Here is a 17,112-nt window from a genome sequence, read left to right as displayed (position 1 = left end):
ACTGCTCGTGCCCGGAGAGGCTGCTCCTCAGCGTCTCCACCTGTTTCATCCTCCTCTCCGGCTCACTCTCTTCCTTTCATTCCTCTCCTCTCCTCACCTTTTCGATCCCTGCTCCGTCTGTCAGGGATGCAGTTTTCTTTATTCTTTCTCCTCTGCCGTGCCGGTACTAATGGCGCAGTGGTGCCCGGAGCTAGCGGCCCTCTCCGCACACACACACACACACGCCCGTGTCCTACCAAAGCGGGGATTTAAGCTACATGACATTGAGCCATCTTCCCCATGCACAATGTGCATAAGGGAGAGTTTAATAGCGAAGATCAGCCAACAGAGGGGCTACAGCTCTGTCTCTGTGTGGTGTGTCACAGTAGCTGTGGGGTTGATGCATGGGGTGGGGGGAGGTGGAAGAGAGGGGGGATGGGGGGGGGGCTAGGGTCCAGACATTTCTGGCTGATGTTTGAATGCCAGGCCTTATACACACTGCCAGCTCACAGGAAACGCGATTGCATTTGACAGTTTTATGTGTCATCGGAAGCCAGCAAGGCTTGGGGAGCGCAGGAGATAAATAAACAAACGCGTCGGACGCTTCAGTGTGGCTTGTGACAGTCATCGCTCCCTGCCCCCCCCCCCCCCATTCGTGATGCGGACAAGCCTGCCTGTGACCTGTGACATCTGCCAGCTAAACATGTGCGCGGTGATGCTAACAGGAACTGACCGATGAAATGTGGGTAAAGGTGCAGAACTGAAGGGGTTATTAATATTGCAGAGGAGCAATATTGGCGAGAATCTCCGGTGGCGTTATTTGGCTTATAAAAAATAGAGGATTGTGTTCCAGCCCTGTCGCCGGCTAAGACACGGACCCTAATCTGAGCGCTTTCACCAGCACCGTTTTAGTCCTCCATTAGCACAGACACATAGAGGGCAGAGAGAACCAGGCACACAGAGCGGCCTCGGTTTTCCATTCTCTGGTGCACACCTCACTACTTTTTATAGAAAGGCCCATACGTTAATAGAAAAAGGGCCCTGGAGAGAAATGACTCATTACCGCAGAAATCTCCTTCTGGGTCCTTGTTTCAATTGCCGAACGTGAAGTGGCCCTCGCGCTTGACTTTTCGTCGGCACCTTTCCCGATTTGGAAGGTTTGAGCAGAATTCCCCACCTCATCTCCTGTTTCCGAACTTAACCGCTCCTGGGAGGCCAGGATCAGCCGAGTCCTGTTCCTTCTTACTTTATAGCTTTTTTTTTAATGAGGTCTCGCCATGCTTCACTTTAACATCTCAAATTCCCCAATACCTAAGCTCACCCTTCTGTTGTAAGTATATTTAATCTCAGATGCTAGGCAAAGATGTATTGCACTAAAACGTAAATCCCATATCAACGTTTGCACAATGAACACTTTTAGTTCTGTTCTTGCTCCTTCTGTTCTAGGGTTAATTTGGTGTGACATACTTTCATTTGAGCCATTAATTCTGTGTACATTCTCCAGGTGGTGTTGTCTGCATTTTAATGTTCGTGTACAAATGGGACAAGACTTCTGTGAACCTAACTAGTGATGGACGGTCTGAATCACAGCGATGAATACGCTGCGGCAATGCTTCAGATTAAACCAAAGGAACGATCATTCTAAGAAATATAGTTCAGTCCACCAATTTTTGACCTAATTTAACTCGGTGTTGGTATATATATATATATATATATATATATATAGAAATGGGGAGACTACTTGTAAAACGTGCTGCAATTTCTATATGGTGAAACCAAAAGGTAAATAAAAGGTAAAACACACTTAAATGAACACTGAGAATGTGCACTTAAACCACATGTAAATTGTTTGATTACAAATGTAAAACTGTGGAGTATAATGTGAAGCCAAATCAAGAAAAAAAGTATTTCTTATTTAATATACATATATTCAGTTTCAACACTAAACAATTTTATTATGATTAGTGTAATCTAGCAGACATAGTGACAGTCCAGACTACAAATGATCTCTTAATGGAAATTAAAATTAAAAATGCCGCTAGTCCATTACTGCTAGACCTCCTGCTGTTCTCTATTTAGCTATTTAGTTTCAGGGCATCGTGTCAGATCATTTAAACAGTTTTGAAAGTCCAATTAATAATTCAAAACTAATCTGAAAACTCAAACACGTCTTAAAAGTGTCCTCTATGAGTATTTTATAGTTGCTGCACTGATTTTGTTATAATAATGTTCTGTGTATACCGTAGCTTTTCAATATGCGCAATTAAAATTAAAAAAAACATTTTGTTAATATAAATATTCCACTCAATTGATTCCTTATCTCACCAAATTAGTTGATTAATGATAACCAGGGACGTTCTGTGGCCCATGGGGCCTTTCTAAATATCTATCGTGAGGCCCTCTCCTCTGCTTTCGCTGGGGACCCACCAGCCATTTGCATATATAGTCCTACAGAACACTGGATTTTCAACACCACCAGAAGCTTAATGGGGTATCACATAAGTAAATTTGTGGAGCCTAGCCCATTGTATTTGCATAGCATGAATACCAGCGATTAGCTGTCCCTGCTGACTGTAAACAATATCGCTGTTCCCCCCCGGGTGTCCGGCTTCCGATTCGCTCCCGTTCATTTTCGGGCCCTCATGGAAATGACGGTGACAGGTTTAAGGCACAAACTGTGGAGGATAATAGATTGATAAACTGGGGCGCTAATTTCAAAAAGGTGTCTGTTTTCAGAACTGATGTATATTCAATGTTGTTTTTAAAAAAAAGTTTTGTTATTTTAACTATGTGATGTATTCTTGCACACGAATAACAAAGTAAATCAAACAATGTTTGTTTTTTTAAAATGATTCATTTTGGCAAGATCCCAAGAATGAATGGAAATTGGAAGTCTGACAACCAGGAGTAAGGGTGATGCTTTTAATGGTCCGCAAGCATATCTGCCTTTGCTAGTAGGACTATTCATGCTTACAAATACTATGGCAGGCTCCACAAAATTACTTATGTTATACCAAAGTAAAATATCCATTTAAGAAGTAAACACTGAGCCTTATAACTGGAATTTTGAAAAAGCTGTGTTTCAAAAAACAAACATTAAACGTGCATTGTTATTTAGAGAGGATAAGGCTTTGAGCTTGGAATCATGGCTTCATGCGATCTACATTCATGGCATTCATAATCAAACTTTGTGGTAGGAATGACAGGCTCTGGTCAATTTAACTGACAAATGATTTGTCAGTCAACCCATAAAAAATGCTGAGTAAAAGCAACGGTGTTTGTGTCGAGAGCTGAGCTGTCTACAGTGTCCAAAAGGCGCAAACTGCCTACAGTGCCCGCGGCGAGCGTTTAAACTTTAAATTATGTGTGGCAATCAGTTACGCCCCGTTCTGCACCTCTCCTTGTTTCTCTGGCTCTCCGTTCCAAAATGTCTGCCCTCTCTCTCCGGCGAGCGCTGTTGAGTCAGAGCCAGGTCTTGACTCAAAGTGTTCCGGAGGGGGACCCCGGGAATAATCGCGGTTGTGATGGATAAGGCTTTGGTGTGGTTCCAGATGCCATATCGAGACGCGGAGTGTTTCCTTTGCGCAGTAATGTGCACTCTCTCTCTCTCTCTCTCCTCTGTTATTTTTTATTTTTGCTGAGAGCGCTGAATCAGCAGTGGAAAAAAGCTGCAGATTGGAAAGCTGCGGGCAAAACGTAGACCCCTGACCCACTTTCTCATCCCTCCCAGAACCCCAACAAACTTCTACCCCTCTGTGCAGTGCAAGGCTGTTACTGTACACCAGCCAGTGTTCAGCAGCTCCATCTGGAGGGAGAAGGAGCCAAATTAACACCAGCTTAACACACATGCTAATTGTGAGTCCGTGCGAGCACAATTTACATATAAATAGAATATTCTATATCGCTGCCTCCGTTCTCTCTCCCTATATATCGCATAGACTGCCCACGCATTCACTGTGACCTTTCTCTCTTCTGCTCTCGCTTTCTCCATCTCTCCTAAGTGACACGTGCACAGTTTCACCACCTCTGCAACACTAAATGAAGCAAAGAAATGCATTGAACATATATATATATATTTACATGCATGGTAGTTGTGATTCCACAATGTCATCGCATGAAAACACTGAGGTTAAAGTTAGAATGTCTAAAACTGTACGGTGCCTCTGTTTTTGGGACAGTGTGGAAGGTCACCTGAAGAGCTTGAAAGTTCTCTTGCAGGTAACACTAAAGATTAAATTTTTGCCAGGAATTGCCATTTTAAACAAAGTCTAGTGCACAGTTTATACTGTAATATTCAGTTTACTGACCTATTATACTTAAATGTAATATTTAGAATATTAAGTATACTTCATTCTTAATATTCTGTTTGGGGATTAAGCCTTTTCCACATTGGATGTAAAGTACTTTACAAAAGGCACATTAAAAACAACTACTTTAAAAGAAAGAGGCAGGCCCAGAGCCAGAGAGGAAGGTCAGTTGCCTTGCTGGAAGCAGCCAGCTATAAACAGGCATTTTAAAATCAATACACGAAGAAAGTAAGATAAAAAGGAAAATGATATAACACTCTGTTTCCTTCTGTTGGGCTATTCTCTCTCCACCCGAGACATTTCTCTATTGATTTTACACAGTTGTGTGGTACATGTTGTGACCCCCGAGGCTAGTCAAGTTGCATGAGCACGTTTTGGTAGAACTATAGCTTGTTGACAAGCTCTGGTTATTAGGAAAAATGATTTGCTATTAGATGCAAACACTTTGTTCAAATGCGTATATATTATACTAACATGGCATCTCTATCCTTTTATTTGCTTTGACCTACCTGTAGGGCTTCACTCCAACCCTAACAATGCACACATCATTCAACAGCTAGAGATTTTGTTGAGCTGCTAATTAGTAGAATCAGGTGTGCCAAATCAGGGTTGAAATGAAAATGTACAGAAGGGTAGCTCTCCTGGAAAAGGGTTGGGAATTACTGCTATAAAATGTCTCGACTTTTGAAAGTCAACTGTGGTCTAATCATGTAGTTCACCCGCATGTTAACTACAGGCATTTATCCCAAGCCTGAGTTTCAGCCCAATCTGTAATTGAAATGGGAAGATAAAATCCACCACACTGTGACTAACATTGCATTAAAGCCAACGTGGTCTGTACTATTGATCATTTTGTTGTAATATCTATTTCACTCAATGCTCAATACAAAAAAAAAATTTATGTTTCCGGGATAAACTAATTCTTGGATTGACACTAATGAATGAAAGAAATCCTGAGATTCAACAGACGCAACAGGGTTCGTTTGATGAAACACCTATACTTGTGCACCCCATAGGCCTAACAGAACAATAAGCGAGCTAACTTCAGCCTGCCTGCGTGCCAACGTCACTTGTCCCCTCCCATTGCATTGACTGACCCAAGACAGCCTGTCCAGTCGCCATGGTGACTCGGTGCCATTTGTTACATAGCTTTGTTCTGAGCTCCTGTAACCCGTAGTAACTTAATGGGGCCAGTGGGTGATGGGGTGAAAAGCAATCTGTTCACATGCCAGGATTTGCTAAAAAATTTGAGCACATTTGAGCCCAGAAGGAACCATGTAAAGATGATAGTGATCAAGTACAAACAAAGTAGATTAAGTTATCTTAAAGGAAAGAGCGTGATATCTATTCACAATCCGCTGGAGAGACTGCTTCATGATACATTAACGCAACAAAGCTGACTGAGAAGTCCCAGTCACTCCAACAATTGAAGACTGGCAAATTTGTATCCTGTCTGAGTTACACTATTGGCTTTTGAAAAACAGCATCTTTAACACAACTGATAAACAGCAAGGTAAGTTTTGATTTAATAATGGCATATGATTAAATATCCTTTTTTTCTATAAGTTCAAGATTCCTAGAAATCCCAATTGCATATAAATGCCTGTATTTATATAATTTCAACATGGGGAAAATAGTGGCTGAATACAAAATGGTTATATAAATAGGGTAACAGCCAGTGCAGTATGATATAATCTGAGAAGTACCATGTCATTTTTTTCTGCATGACTTTCAAGCACATTGAAGTGGTACTCGGGTTGTATTCATAACGCTGCGTGATTTAAGTCAAGATTGAAACGTGGGCGTCAGACATAATGTGCTATCAATATTAAAGGTTGGACACTTTCCATAAAATTTGATCATCGTTTAGTGATTTCATAGAGAGAACAGACAATTACCACCAATTAAAATGATAATTTTTTAATAGCCAGTGGGACCACGCTTGTGCTTGATATTAAATTGCCTGTCAGGACGGGTCATTGCAAACATAATAAATTTGTCTCGTTAAGATGTAGTAAATTATGCCTGCTGTTGCAGCAATATGGAAAAGGACATGAATAAGTATGAATAGATTAATCATCAAACTATAAATACAAATAAATACAAATAAGCACACAATATTACAAAGGTTTATTGATTTTATTTATCAGCTTTGCTAACTGAATGCATATTTAGACCACCTTTTTACATGTCTGATTTAGCAACTGTATTTGCATTTCTGTTCAGCCGACGTTGCTTTCACGGCAGCTGATGACCTTAAGTGGGGGTAAAAAGAGGCAATTGAATTCCAGGAGAAATGACTCACTGAAAAACGTAGCGGGACCGCAGAACAAAGGGCTCTTTGGGAAATGGAGCGGTAGCCAGTGGCTGTGCTTGTGCTTTGATAGCGTGCGATGCCCGACTGCGCTGAGGGATTTTAACGAGTCGATGCGTGGGTGTAGATGGATGGGCTTTGTCACGGCACTGGACATATCAGCCTCCGAATAAGACAGTGACCAATCGAGGCTCGTGGCGTGAGCAGAACGACTGCCATCCCGCTAAACTACCCTCTGACTCTAATGACAACAAGCCTCACAGAGGTCCCCAGAAACACGAAGACACAGTGCACTGCTGTCGAAGCCCTGTGTGAGTCACCACCTGGGGCAACCGCTTAGAGATGTTCTGAATGTAGAAAAAAAAATAACACACTGGAGCAGAAACGATCCTAGTGCAGAGTATATAACTTCAGTCCTGGAGTGTGAGTCTGCGTGTTGGTTTCTGTTCCGACCAATTAGTGCACCTTACTTTCAGTTTTCTGACAGCTCTATAAACTATGCTGGTTCACTCCTGTACCTGAGCATGGTAAAAATCTTTAGGATGCGCTTGCAGTGTGTGGCTGTAGCTGGTTTTTATACACAAGTCAGAGGAAGATATGACTAAGCCATTTAATAATTCAGAGCAGAAGAAGGCACAAAATCCCAAAACGATTGGCCCTTGTTGTGCATCTCTGGCCTGGTAACTGTCCACAGCACAGTTGGGAGACCATGCAGGGCAGACAGAAATCATTAACTGAGATGTTTGAAGAGCCACTGTTCCAGCCTGGGAGACACAGAGGGGGGGCAAGTCTGAACTGTGGGGGTGCAGTAGTCCTTTCTGTTATTAATACCATCTAACAAATGTGTACACCCATGCACTCACACACATATACACATACACACATGCACACACATACACACACACGCATGCACTCACACACATATACACATACACACATGCACACACATACACACACACACACACACGGATACATACAGTACACACACCTGAGCAGGCATGCGACGGGCAGAGCCTGGCGTGTGGCCCACCGAGGCACAGAGACGAGAGGAGAAGCGGGCACAGGCCAGACTGGCAGGAGGGCTACGGCAGCTGGACGAAGCACGACTCTACCAACTGAAAACCCTCACAAGAGAGCAGTGGAGGGTACACCGGGACCTGGGAGCCAGCAGGGCAAGTAAGACTGACAGTGTGTGTGTGTATGAGTGAGCGTGCTAGCATGTCCGCGCGCGTATATCTGTCCAGCATATGGATAATGACATCTATACGTGCGTCCCTAGTATTTGTATTTTTGCATCAGTGGAAAAGTAGGCATGGCAAACTGTGTCTGCATAAATGAAGGTAACCCCTGGAGGAACACCAGCGAGAGCCTGGGGTCCAGACCTTGGGACCAAGATCTCAATCGGCCGAGCCTGTCCTACTGGAGAACCCCCTTACCCACAATTCCACAAGCTGGCAGAGGGCCTGAAAAACACAGGTGAGAGGAGGACACACTGGCTCAATTTCACCCCTCCAAAATGGCTTTGCACAGACCTTAATTTCAGGCAGTACAAAGCACAAGATGAAACAGCATGAGATCATTTACGCCGTATCTACTGTGGTAGGTGTTGTAAAGCAATGTGACCGGCTTAGTCACACAGTCGTCAATAAAGAAATCAATGCTAAATGAAAAGCACAGTGGGCTCGCAGCAACATGAAGCTATACACTCTGTGGGGCTACGGTACACTTTTCGGCAAAGAGCGATGTAGATGTCTCCACGGGTTATTATGGATGTGCTCAATTTTGCAGGAAAAATCCACTTTCCCCCCCTTACTGCAATGTCTTTTTTTAAAGGATGCAAGTCATTTTGAAATTGCACTGTAAAGTTTTGTCTGGGACTGTATTTCTGTGCCAGCGTGTGCTTTCAACTGTCATCCCATTTCTGGTGTGGTGCCTGATTTACATAGTTCTTACCATGCAGTTTATCTTTAGGCACAGCATTTATCTGTACCAGCATCTATATTTAAATGTGAGATAGTTAACCTGTGTGCTCCGTTGCATGCGATAACCTGTGATTCTGTATTTGTGAATTATGCCTTCATTGGACATGAATGTACATGAACTATGTATATGAGACATTTTGAATTTGTTTTCCTGTGTGTGTGCATATGTGACTTTTTGGATGACAGTGCATATTACTGTATGTTTCTCTGTCTGTATGATTACGTGCTGAGTGTGACACTTGGGTGGTTTCTTAAAAGGATGCTGGTGATTGGGGATTTCCCTGGTTAATCTTCTCGTTGGCTGTGGTAATGAGATAACTAGGCAGATTCAAAGAAATGGCTCCACACCCATCCCCTTTGGCCTCATAACAGTACCCCTTCATCTAAGCACTGGCCAACCTAATTCTTCCTCCAACTGGACCGCCCCCCCCCCCCCCCTACCCTGTCTACCCACCCCCCATCCCTCTTCAAATGCTATGGCCCTGGTGTCATCAGTACCCATCCGCTCTTACAGCAAGCAGGCTGATTGAAAAGGGTATTCTCAGCAGCTCAACTGGTCTTAATTATGCTAATCCAGGGACCAGATAACGAGAGACGCTTAAAAGTGCAGAGCCAATCAGCATTGAGAAAGATCACGAGTAGCCATCTTCTAGGGCGAGAGGAGCTCTGTGCTAAAGAGTGGCTGCGGTGGCACTCTCTCCCTCAGCATCCAGCTCTCTGTCTGCACCTGCCTGCTTACTGTCGGTTAAATATTAATGCTGGACTCATAGTTGCATTGCTGGCCGGATGATGCCGTTTTCCACTTTGTGCCCGCAATCAACGGGGCTGTTAAGCTACAAACTACATTATCCAATTTTACATTTATGGTAGATTCGGGGGGGGGGGGGGCGGTCTAAAAACTGGAAGACAAGGGCTCACACATGTATGTACTAAAAAAGACTGACACAAACCTCTCAATTTACATGGTGTTGCATTCATGTGGTTATATTCTACTGAGCCCATGGTGAATTTTTTAAATTTTATTTTAACAAATTATCTCACGTCCACAAGAGCTCACAACAAATGTTATCTCCAAAGAACTGCTGTCATTGATGGGCAGGGCAAAATCCCCTGTATCTCTTCCCTTTCAAAGGTCTCAGAAGCCGAAATCCGGGAGTGTGGGCGGCTCCTCGGCTGGCCTGCAGGCCCGGGTTCGGGAGTTCATGGGTGGAGGAGTGGAGGGCTCCGGGGCACCCCTCTGTCTGCCAGACCTCAAAGCGCAAACCGTCACCAGAACAAACGCCACCGCCGCTGCACAGGGGGAGAACGAGGGGGAGGCGGAGAAGAAGAGGGAAAAGGAGAGGGGGAAGCCGAATTGGGACGGAGAGGAGCGTTCTCCTTCTCCGCCTCCCGCCGCCGAGACCCTGGCTCCGGAGGGCCGCCTGAGAACCGTGCACACCCTGCCGAGCTTCTCCCAGGCCCTGGCCGAGGCGCGGAAGGCCCGCTACATCAGGCACCGCGGCCGTCCGCTCTGCGAGAGGGAGCTGTCGGTGGGCGAGATATTCGCCAGGGCCACCAAAGATGCCAAGACACACTGATCCGCACATCTAGCCTTCTCCAGCTCTGCTACTGATTACTCTCTCCTGACCCACTGACCTGCCAATCATGTAATTTACTCCACTTTGACGCCTATCCCTCCATATTGGAGTGCCAGCTTGATGAGATGTTTTTATGATTTACAAATGTGCACTTTTTTTTTTTTTCTAAAGCATACACACTGTCAGCTATTCCTGTCTCACTGTAAATCACCTTTGTCACCCACCCATGATACAGTTTTGAAATATTCAAGGCATATGGACTGCTTTCTTCCCTGAGGAACATTTTAATGATTTCTATGATATGAATGTATTAATTAATGTTTTATAAGGAATGAATAAAATATTCACAGTAAAGTGCATCCTATTGGCTTAATCTGTGTGAGGCGCATATATACTTGTTCTTTCCAGAAGCCTTCGGACAAAATTTTACCAAAACTTTTATAGAAAGCTCTCAAGTGGTGTGATTGGAGTGAAGCAAGAAATTTCCCCCGGAGATAGCTCTTCCAGATATTACAAGATTAATTTGTCATACAGGATGATTTATCATAGCCCACTCCATAGACGCCACCTGCTGACTATCATCGATAAGGTAGGCTGGAATATATCTGGTTTAAATGTAAACGGTTTAAGTTGTTTTACTTTTAATATTAGCTGGGGCAACGATTCATTTTTGTTTCGTTTACAGTGCTGTAAACGCCGATGTCACTGTCGAATTAATTCGTCGCTTTAGTCAGGTTTTTGCAGTTTACAGACGTTTTGTAAACAAAGTAACCTAGGTGAGCTACGCATTGAGTTGGTAATGTGTAACTAATCAAACAGGGATATCAATTTCGCTGCTTTGCCCCTCCTTTGAGGGCGGTACGTCCTTTCCCGAAAACTCCGCTTGACACGCTTCTACGTGTTTAGGTACTTCCTTGTTCTGCAAAAGGCAATCTATTTTCTTTCATTCTCTGGGTCAGTCGTTCACAAGAAAATTCATAATGACTTTTCTAAGGAGGCTTGCGGTCTGGCAGTGTTTGCGAGTGCGGAGACATATTTGTGTTCAGACCACAGAGTTTTCCGCAGCCGGTACAGTTCTGAGTCCGAAGGCCGAAAGACAACCGTGGACCCCATTCTACACTCACAGCCGCAGGCTGCACTCCGAGCTGTCTTCTGAAGCGGCAGAAGTGGAGCTAAATAAACTGGAAGGTGGTGACACAGGTAGAAGTTCAAGTGTTAACTGTTCACATAATGAAACTACGGTTGTGATTTTGCCGTCAGAACGGCATCATTTTACAGGCTTTGGCCGCCTTTTTTTGTCTCGGGATTATATGTCATGGGCATGATTTCTTGACTTTATCTGGCCATAAAGCAGAACGAAGGAGATTTAGGTCATGTTTTACACTGTGGGTTTATCTGAGCTATGTCATAATTTATGACACATTTATGACGACTGTGAACTTTGTAGTGCATATTAATGAGTTAGAGACAATTTGAGGTCACACACAAGACCCGAATGTTATGTACTGCATTATAAAAACTTGATGTACAGTGCAATGTTACCCAGATTTAAAATATCTCTATTCTTCTAATTTTGTAAGTAGATCATTGGGCCTCATTCACAAAAAATGTGTACAATCATATTTGATCGTAAACTGTGTGTAAGAACGTTTCCAAGAACATTTTGGCATTCATTGTTTGTTTCTTATCTGTATTTGTTCATGGCTGTTTTTTATGCTAGTCACATGAACAGAGTTGCACCTAAAATTTGCAGTCAGAATTCATCATCTCATACACCTGGGATATGCACATAAACAAAGATCTGCACATGTTATGAATACCATATTAGTTTTTCGTAGGAACATTTTTAAGAACAAAAGTAAGAATAATTGAAGAAAAGTTTTGTGAATTTGGCCTATTGTCTGGCTTCATACAATTAAGTGTGACGTGCTAGAGAGATCATGCCAGGCATTCCTTAAAATTAATTATTTATGATGGCCACACCTGTCACTTTTGTAAAGTTGGGTTTTTAATGACATAAAATACTGATCAAGTGTTTGGTGTGGGAAATGGGAACATGTTTATGGGTATTGCTGTAATTATCAATGTTCCATTTTAATTTTCACTTATAAGATCATCCTATCACAGTCTATTTTTGGTACAGCTGTGATTTTAACCAAAAATATTTAGTATTAATGCTTAAAATTTTGACGAGTCCTTATTGTTGGAGTGACTACAGTTTCACACAGTACAAGCTGTAGAGGCACATCACATCTCTTGTCTCCTGAGGAGCAGCACATTGGTAGAATTTCAGATTCAAAAATCCTAAGTGGGTATTTGCAAATTTAACCACTGAAGTAAGATGATTCGCTGGAGCCAATTTTATTTAATTTTTTTTTTCTCATTAACTACATGGATGAGGCTGGAAATGAAGCCAATCAAGGTCACGTATGTTAATTCCACAGCATGTCTGGCGATTCTCTTGAAATTATGTATAAAACATTCATTTTAGGTAAGAGCCTGTGGGTTTCTTTTATGTAAGAGCCCGTCTGAAAGATCTTGGAAAGACTTCAGTTGAGATCGTTGTTATAATGTTTAATTATTCATAGGATGACTGGTCCTGTCCACAGTTCATTTATCTTGTGTAAACTAGATTGCTGTGCACATTCTGAAGCAAATCTCCATTGTTGTTCAGGCACTGCAGCAAAGTTTTTTTTTAATCTACCCTACCCTGCACTACATTAATCTCATATTTGTCCCTGTCAAAAGCACTTTTGTTAAATTGCTAACAGTCAAGTCGCTAAACAGTAACCCGTTTGCCAATGAAAACACAATGGGCCGCAGCTCTAATGGGTTTTAAAGTTCTAAATTTGCTGAACGTTGTACGTATATGTAACGTTTTACGTCACGTCCTTCTCTTTGTCCAGGAATAGCAGAAGTGGTGATGTGCCGCCAGCACGCACGCAACTCCCTAGGCAAGGTGTTTGTGCGTCAGGTAAGAACCGGCGCCTTCGGGTCATTTTTTTTTTTTTTTACCCAAACCAATTTAGGGCAAACCGCGCCCTGTAGCAGCAACGAACGTTCAGAATCGATTCCGTTGGTCAACACGACGAGGGCGCAGACCACGCACGGTAGAACGTTTATACACGCAAAACCTCCCTACTAACCTTAGTGCATGAAATCAGTTTTCATCTTTACATTTAAATTAGGTCTTGTGCAGCGTTGGAAAATCCAGGTTCAGAAAGTAAAAATCCCCTTCCCCAGTATTTAGTTTCAGTCCCCTGGTTTTAGTAATTAGCGCAATTCTTCAGCCAGGGGGTAGAACTAATAAGCGAAATCAGCTGGCTGAGTTCATTGGTGGAAGAAAAACATGGCGGGATTTTTACTTCCCGACACCTGGACTTTCCACCTCTGGTCAGGTGTTTATTTAAATGAAGGTCCTGCGCCTTCTGCTCCAGTACGTGCCGCCGGGGGAATGGCTGAATAAATCCGCCCTCTGCTTGTGCTGTAGATGCGGGAGCTGGTGTCCAGTCTTCACCATGACTCTACGGTGCGGGTGGCGGTGTTCCGCAGCACGGTGCCCGGGGTCTTCTGTGCAGGTCGGTGTGCGCGTCGTTCAGCGCCACTCAAAGCCCATAATCTGTCCGCCATTTTGAAGCCTTGTCTGCTAAAGATCCTCTGAGATATCTCACACTGCTTTAAATCCTTAAACTCTGAGCGTGAATGAAAGTATACTTGGCCGTGTGTGCAGTTTAGAAATAATTCTAATAACCTGTATATGTGACTGGTTTTAAATTGGGAAAATCGAGTGTATATTTGATTAGAGTCATTGACTTCTTGGTTTACAATTTCAGCTGTTCAAACTGAAAGTACGTTTGACCTCTCCATTACCAAGGTGCTGATTTGAAGGAACGTGCCCAGATGGCCAATGCCGAAGCAGAACTTTTTGTGCACGGACTACGTTCACTCATGACTGAAATTGGTAGGGGTCTCTCAGCCATGCAGTGGACAGGGGAGGGTGGGGGGTCTCATCCCACATGCCCTTCTGTGCATTTGCAGACCATAACCAATTTTTATTTTCATGTCCCGTCTTATTCAGTTTCATGTTTCACTTTTCATGCATATACAGGATATGGTTTTGAAATTTTCAAGAAGCAGATTGAGGGAAGTTGCAAAATCGTCTACTTTTTAATGATATAATAATAAGCCACAATGCTATGTTCACATTAAAACTGTGGGGTTCACACACTGTATCTAACTGCATGTATAGTTGTACAGAAATCTTAGCTGTGAGTCGTGTGTCTTGGTGTCTGATTTCTCCCATGGGCCTTTGCTGCCAGCGTTGTTGCCCATGCCCACCATCGCTGCAGTAGACGGCTTTGCTCTGGGAGGGGGCCTGGAGCTGGCCCTGGCCTGTGACCTTCGCACGGCGGGTGAGTGTGTGTGTGTGTGTGTGTGTGTGTGTGTGTGTGTGTGTGTGCGCCCCCCTCCCGACGGGCAGCGAGGTGCGCGCGAGCGATGGGAGGGGTTTGCGAGGACATCTGCTGGCTTCTGCTGATTTAGGAAGAGAGGCAGACGCCTGGAATTTATTTATTTGGATAAATTGGTGCGGCGGGACGTCCGTCAGCCCGGATTTATGTTGTGTGCGGCTGTGAAAAATGGCTGTGGAAACCTTCAGCTTGTCCTCTGCGCTCTGCTTTCAGCTTTCAGTGCGCAGATGGGTCTGATTGAGACAACACGGGGCCTGCTGCCAGGGGCAGGTAAGGAGGGGGAGAGGAACTTGTAGGAGACAGTAAGCCTCTGCGAATAGGCTCTGCTGTGCACAGTATGGCAGACCACCTTGATATGTCTGCGGTGGTGACTTAAGGAACAGAATACAGAACAGGCAGTTTTAAGTAGAGAGAGTTCTGAGGCTTACAGAGGATGCAGGTCTTCAGAGTGAAAGGCCAGTTAATATAATTGGTCTTTAGACAAACTGTAATCAGGCTTGGTATTATTGAAAAAATCTCCTTTAATACCAGACTAATTGCGCATAAAAATATGAAGTAATCTTAGAACTTTTGAGAAACTGCCGCTTCCTGCGTTATGATATTTTCACTTCCCTTTTTTCTGAATTTTGTCATTCTGAAAGGTAAACGCCATCGAACACTGTAGAAGTACTGGATGTTTTGGACGAACATTTATGTTACATCTAAAAACTTAAATCTAGTTTGATGAATCATTTATGTTTGAATTATGTAAGCTGCGTAAACCCTCAAACCTCCATGGATGGCAGTTTACTTTTGAAACAGAACTGAGTGGGCCAGTGGAATGTTGTTCATGGGAGTCAACGGTGTCTCTAGTTTTGCTTTAATACTGTTCTAATACATGAATGGTTATGGGGTGGGCTACCGCTTCCCTCTTGGCTATGTCAGTAGTGAGTGTTGAGTGTTGAGGCTGCAGTCCCTCACATCGACTTTACCTTGTCTGACCTCTAGGGGGCACTCAGCGGCTCCCACGGGCAGTAGGCTTTGCTGTAGCCAAAGAGCTGGTCTTCACCGGGCAGCGGCTGGGCGGCGAGAGGGCCTTGCAGCTGGGCCTGGTCAATCGGGCGGTGGGGCAGAACTCTGATGGCGATGCTGCTTACCGGGAAGCCTTGGGCCTGGCTAGAGAGATTCTACCCCAGGTCAGCTGCGTTGTCTGTCTCCGTCTGTCTCCACTGACTGCTGTCGCTCCACTGACTGCCGTCTCCCAGTTTCACTCAGCTCTGTTCAAGCACGCTCGACTGGCGAGGCTGACAGCACTGCGTTGGCTGAGCTGGGGCATTCAGCAGAAAGCATGAGGGGGATTTGCTCTCATTGTATAGCATTGTCAGACACCTGCCTCTGTGGATTATGTGAAGAGGCGTGCATATAGCGCAGGGGGAAATGCTTCCATCTGTTTGGAGTTTGCTAGAAGCAGTCATACACACCTTTACCTTTCCAGTGAATCTGCTCTCTTCTTCTTAGGGACCTATTGCAGTGCGGATGGCTAAGGAGGCCATGAACAGAGGCATTGAGGTTAGAGAAAAATTCAGATTTCATTTGCATAATAATAATCGTAGTAATAATAATCCTAGAATACATTATGACCATTACTGCATTAATATTTAATTAAAAGTATTTAGTGCATTGATTCTCCTCTTACTCACAGTCTCGTTATATTTTGCAATCTCTTCTCCCAACATTTAAAACCTGCTTGTCCTCTCTATACCTCCCTCCCCCCCTCCCTGGGCGTCGCAGGTGGACATTGCTTCTGGAATGGCCATTGAGAGGATGTGTTATGCCAGGGTAAGAGACCGGGGGACAGATGGTTTCAGGGTGAAGGGAATGGTTATGGGTTTTCAGCTTGTGGTCACGTTCTGCTTACCTAACAAAAATGCTTTTATTGCTACTGCCCATTCTCCTTATCATGAGCAGAACAGTCACACCCAGTTTGAGCACACAGTAACCGAAACCCGTTCCCCTCCCAGGTGATCCCCACTCGAGACAGGCAGGAGGGCATGGCGGCTTTCATTCAGAAGAGACCACCACAATACATAGGGGAGTGACCGGGATGTTTGCTAACCCAACACAGTGGGGTAGACGTGCACCGTACATCTGCTCACAGAAATGATTCCCCATTTGCTTTCACACATTGTGGAAATGAATGTTGCTTATCTTGGGATTGATTTTTTTTCCCTCCCTGAATTACTGTTAAATGGTCAGAACATCTGCATGATGTAATGGAATAATGAAATAAAGATTTACCTTATGTTTCTTTACGTCTTTCAGTAGCGTTGGACTCATTGTGAAGTGGATTACAAAGTCCATTTCATCAGAATCGTTTGTTATAAGATGCTGGTAAATACACATGACCAAATCCTGAATCTCTTGAATAAACTGTATTGCAAGGACAAATTAAGGTGTGTAATGGGTGGAAATAAAAGCTATCTCTGAAGTTGAACACGGTATGTA

At 43.8% G+C, this 17,112-nt stretch overlaps 2 protein-coding genes across 2 annotated transcripts; both read left to right on the top strand.

Annotated features, from left to right (window-relative positions):
• The first annotated feature begins 5,419 nt into the window (after nt 1–5,419).
• On the top strand, nt 5,420–10,532 carry LOC118224979 (coiled-coil domain-containing protein 190). The gene is made up of 4 exons (XM_035412875.1): nt 5,420–5,799; nt 7,580–7,776; nt 7,941–8,076; nt 9,715–10,532. Exons 2-4 carry the CDS (start codon nt 7,599–7,601, stop codon nt 10,157–10,159), a joined length of 759 nt encoding a protein of 252 aa, XP_035268766.1. The 5' UTR covers nt 5,420–5,799; nt 7,580–7,598; the 3' UTR covers nt 10,160–10,532.
• A 475-nt stretch (nt 10,533–11,007) lies between these two features.
• Nucleotides 11,008–17,101, top strand: echdc2 (enoyl CoA hydratase domain containing 2). The gene is made up of 10 exons (XM_035414711.1): nt 11,008–11,359; nt 13,066–13,133; nt 13,650–13,737; nt 14,034–14,120; nt 14,479–14,571; nt 14,842–14,898; nt 15,616–15,803; nt 16,126–16,176; nt 16,399–16,446; nt 16,629–17,101. The coding sequence occupies exons 1-10, from the start codon at nt 11,140–11,142 to the stop codon at nt 16,704–16,706; spliced, it is 978 nt and encodes a 325-aa protein (XP_035270602.1). The 5' UTR covers nt 11,008–11,139; the 3' UTR covers nt 16,707–17,101.
• Nucleotides 17,102–17,112: the final 11 nt, after the last annotated feature.

Source organism: Anguilla anguilla, chromosome 4, assembly GCF_013347855.1.
Source record: "Anguilla anguilla isolate fAngAng1 chromosome 4, fAngAng1.pri, whole genome shotgun sequence".
NCBI lineage: Eukaryota > Metazoa > Chordata > Actinopteri > Anguilliformes > Anguillidae > Anguilla > Anguilla anguilla.
This window is presented reverse-complemented; position numbering and strand designations above follow the sequence as displayed.

What these genes read in the sequence shown, in the direction of transcription:
- LOC118224979 (XM_035412875.1), top strand. Translation starts at nt 7,599, where the DNA reads ATGCGACGGGCAGAGCCTGGCGTGTGGCCCACCGAGGCACAGAGACGA. An exon ending in CCTGGGAGCCAGCAGGGCAA is followed by an intron (nt 7,777 to 7,940) that starts GTAAGACTGACA and finishes GCATAAATGAAG; the next exon opens with GTAACCCCTGGAGGAACACC. An exon ending in AGAGGGCCTGAAAAACACAG is followed by an intron (nt 8,077 to 9,714) that starts GTGAGAGGAGGA and finishes TCCCTTTCAAAG; the next exon opens with GTCTCAGAAGCCGAAATCCG.
- echdc2 (XM_035414711.1), top strand. Translation starts at nt 11,140, where the DNA reads ATGACTTTTCTAAGGAGGCTTGCGGTCTGGCAGTGTTTGCGAGTGCGG. An exon ending in GCAAGGTGTTTGTGCGTCAG is followed by an intron (nt 13,134 to 13,649) that starts GTAAGAACCGGC and finishes CTTGTGCTGTAG; the next exon opens with ATGCGGGAGCTGGTGTCCAG. An exon ending in CTGTGACCTTCGCACGGCGG is followed by an intron (nt 14,572 to 14,841) that starts GTGAGTGTGTGT and finishes CTCTGCTTTCAG; the next exon opens with CTTTCAGTGCGCAGATGGGT.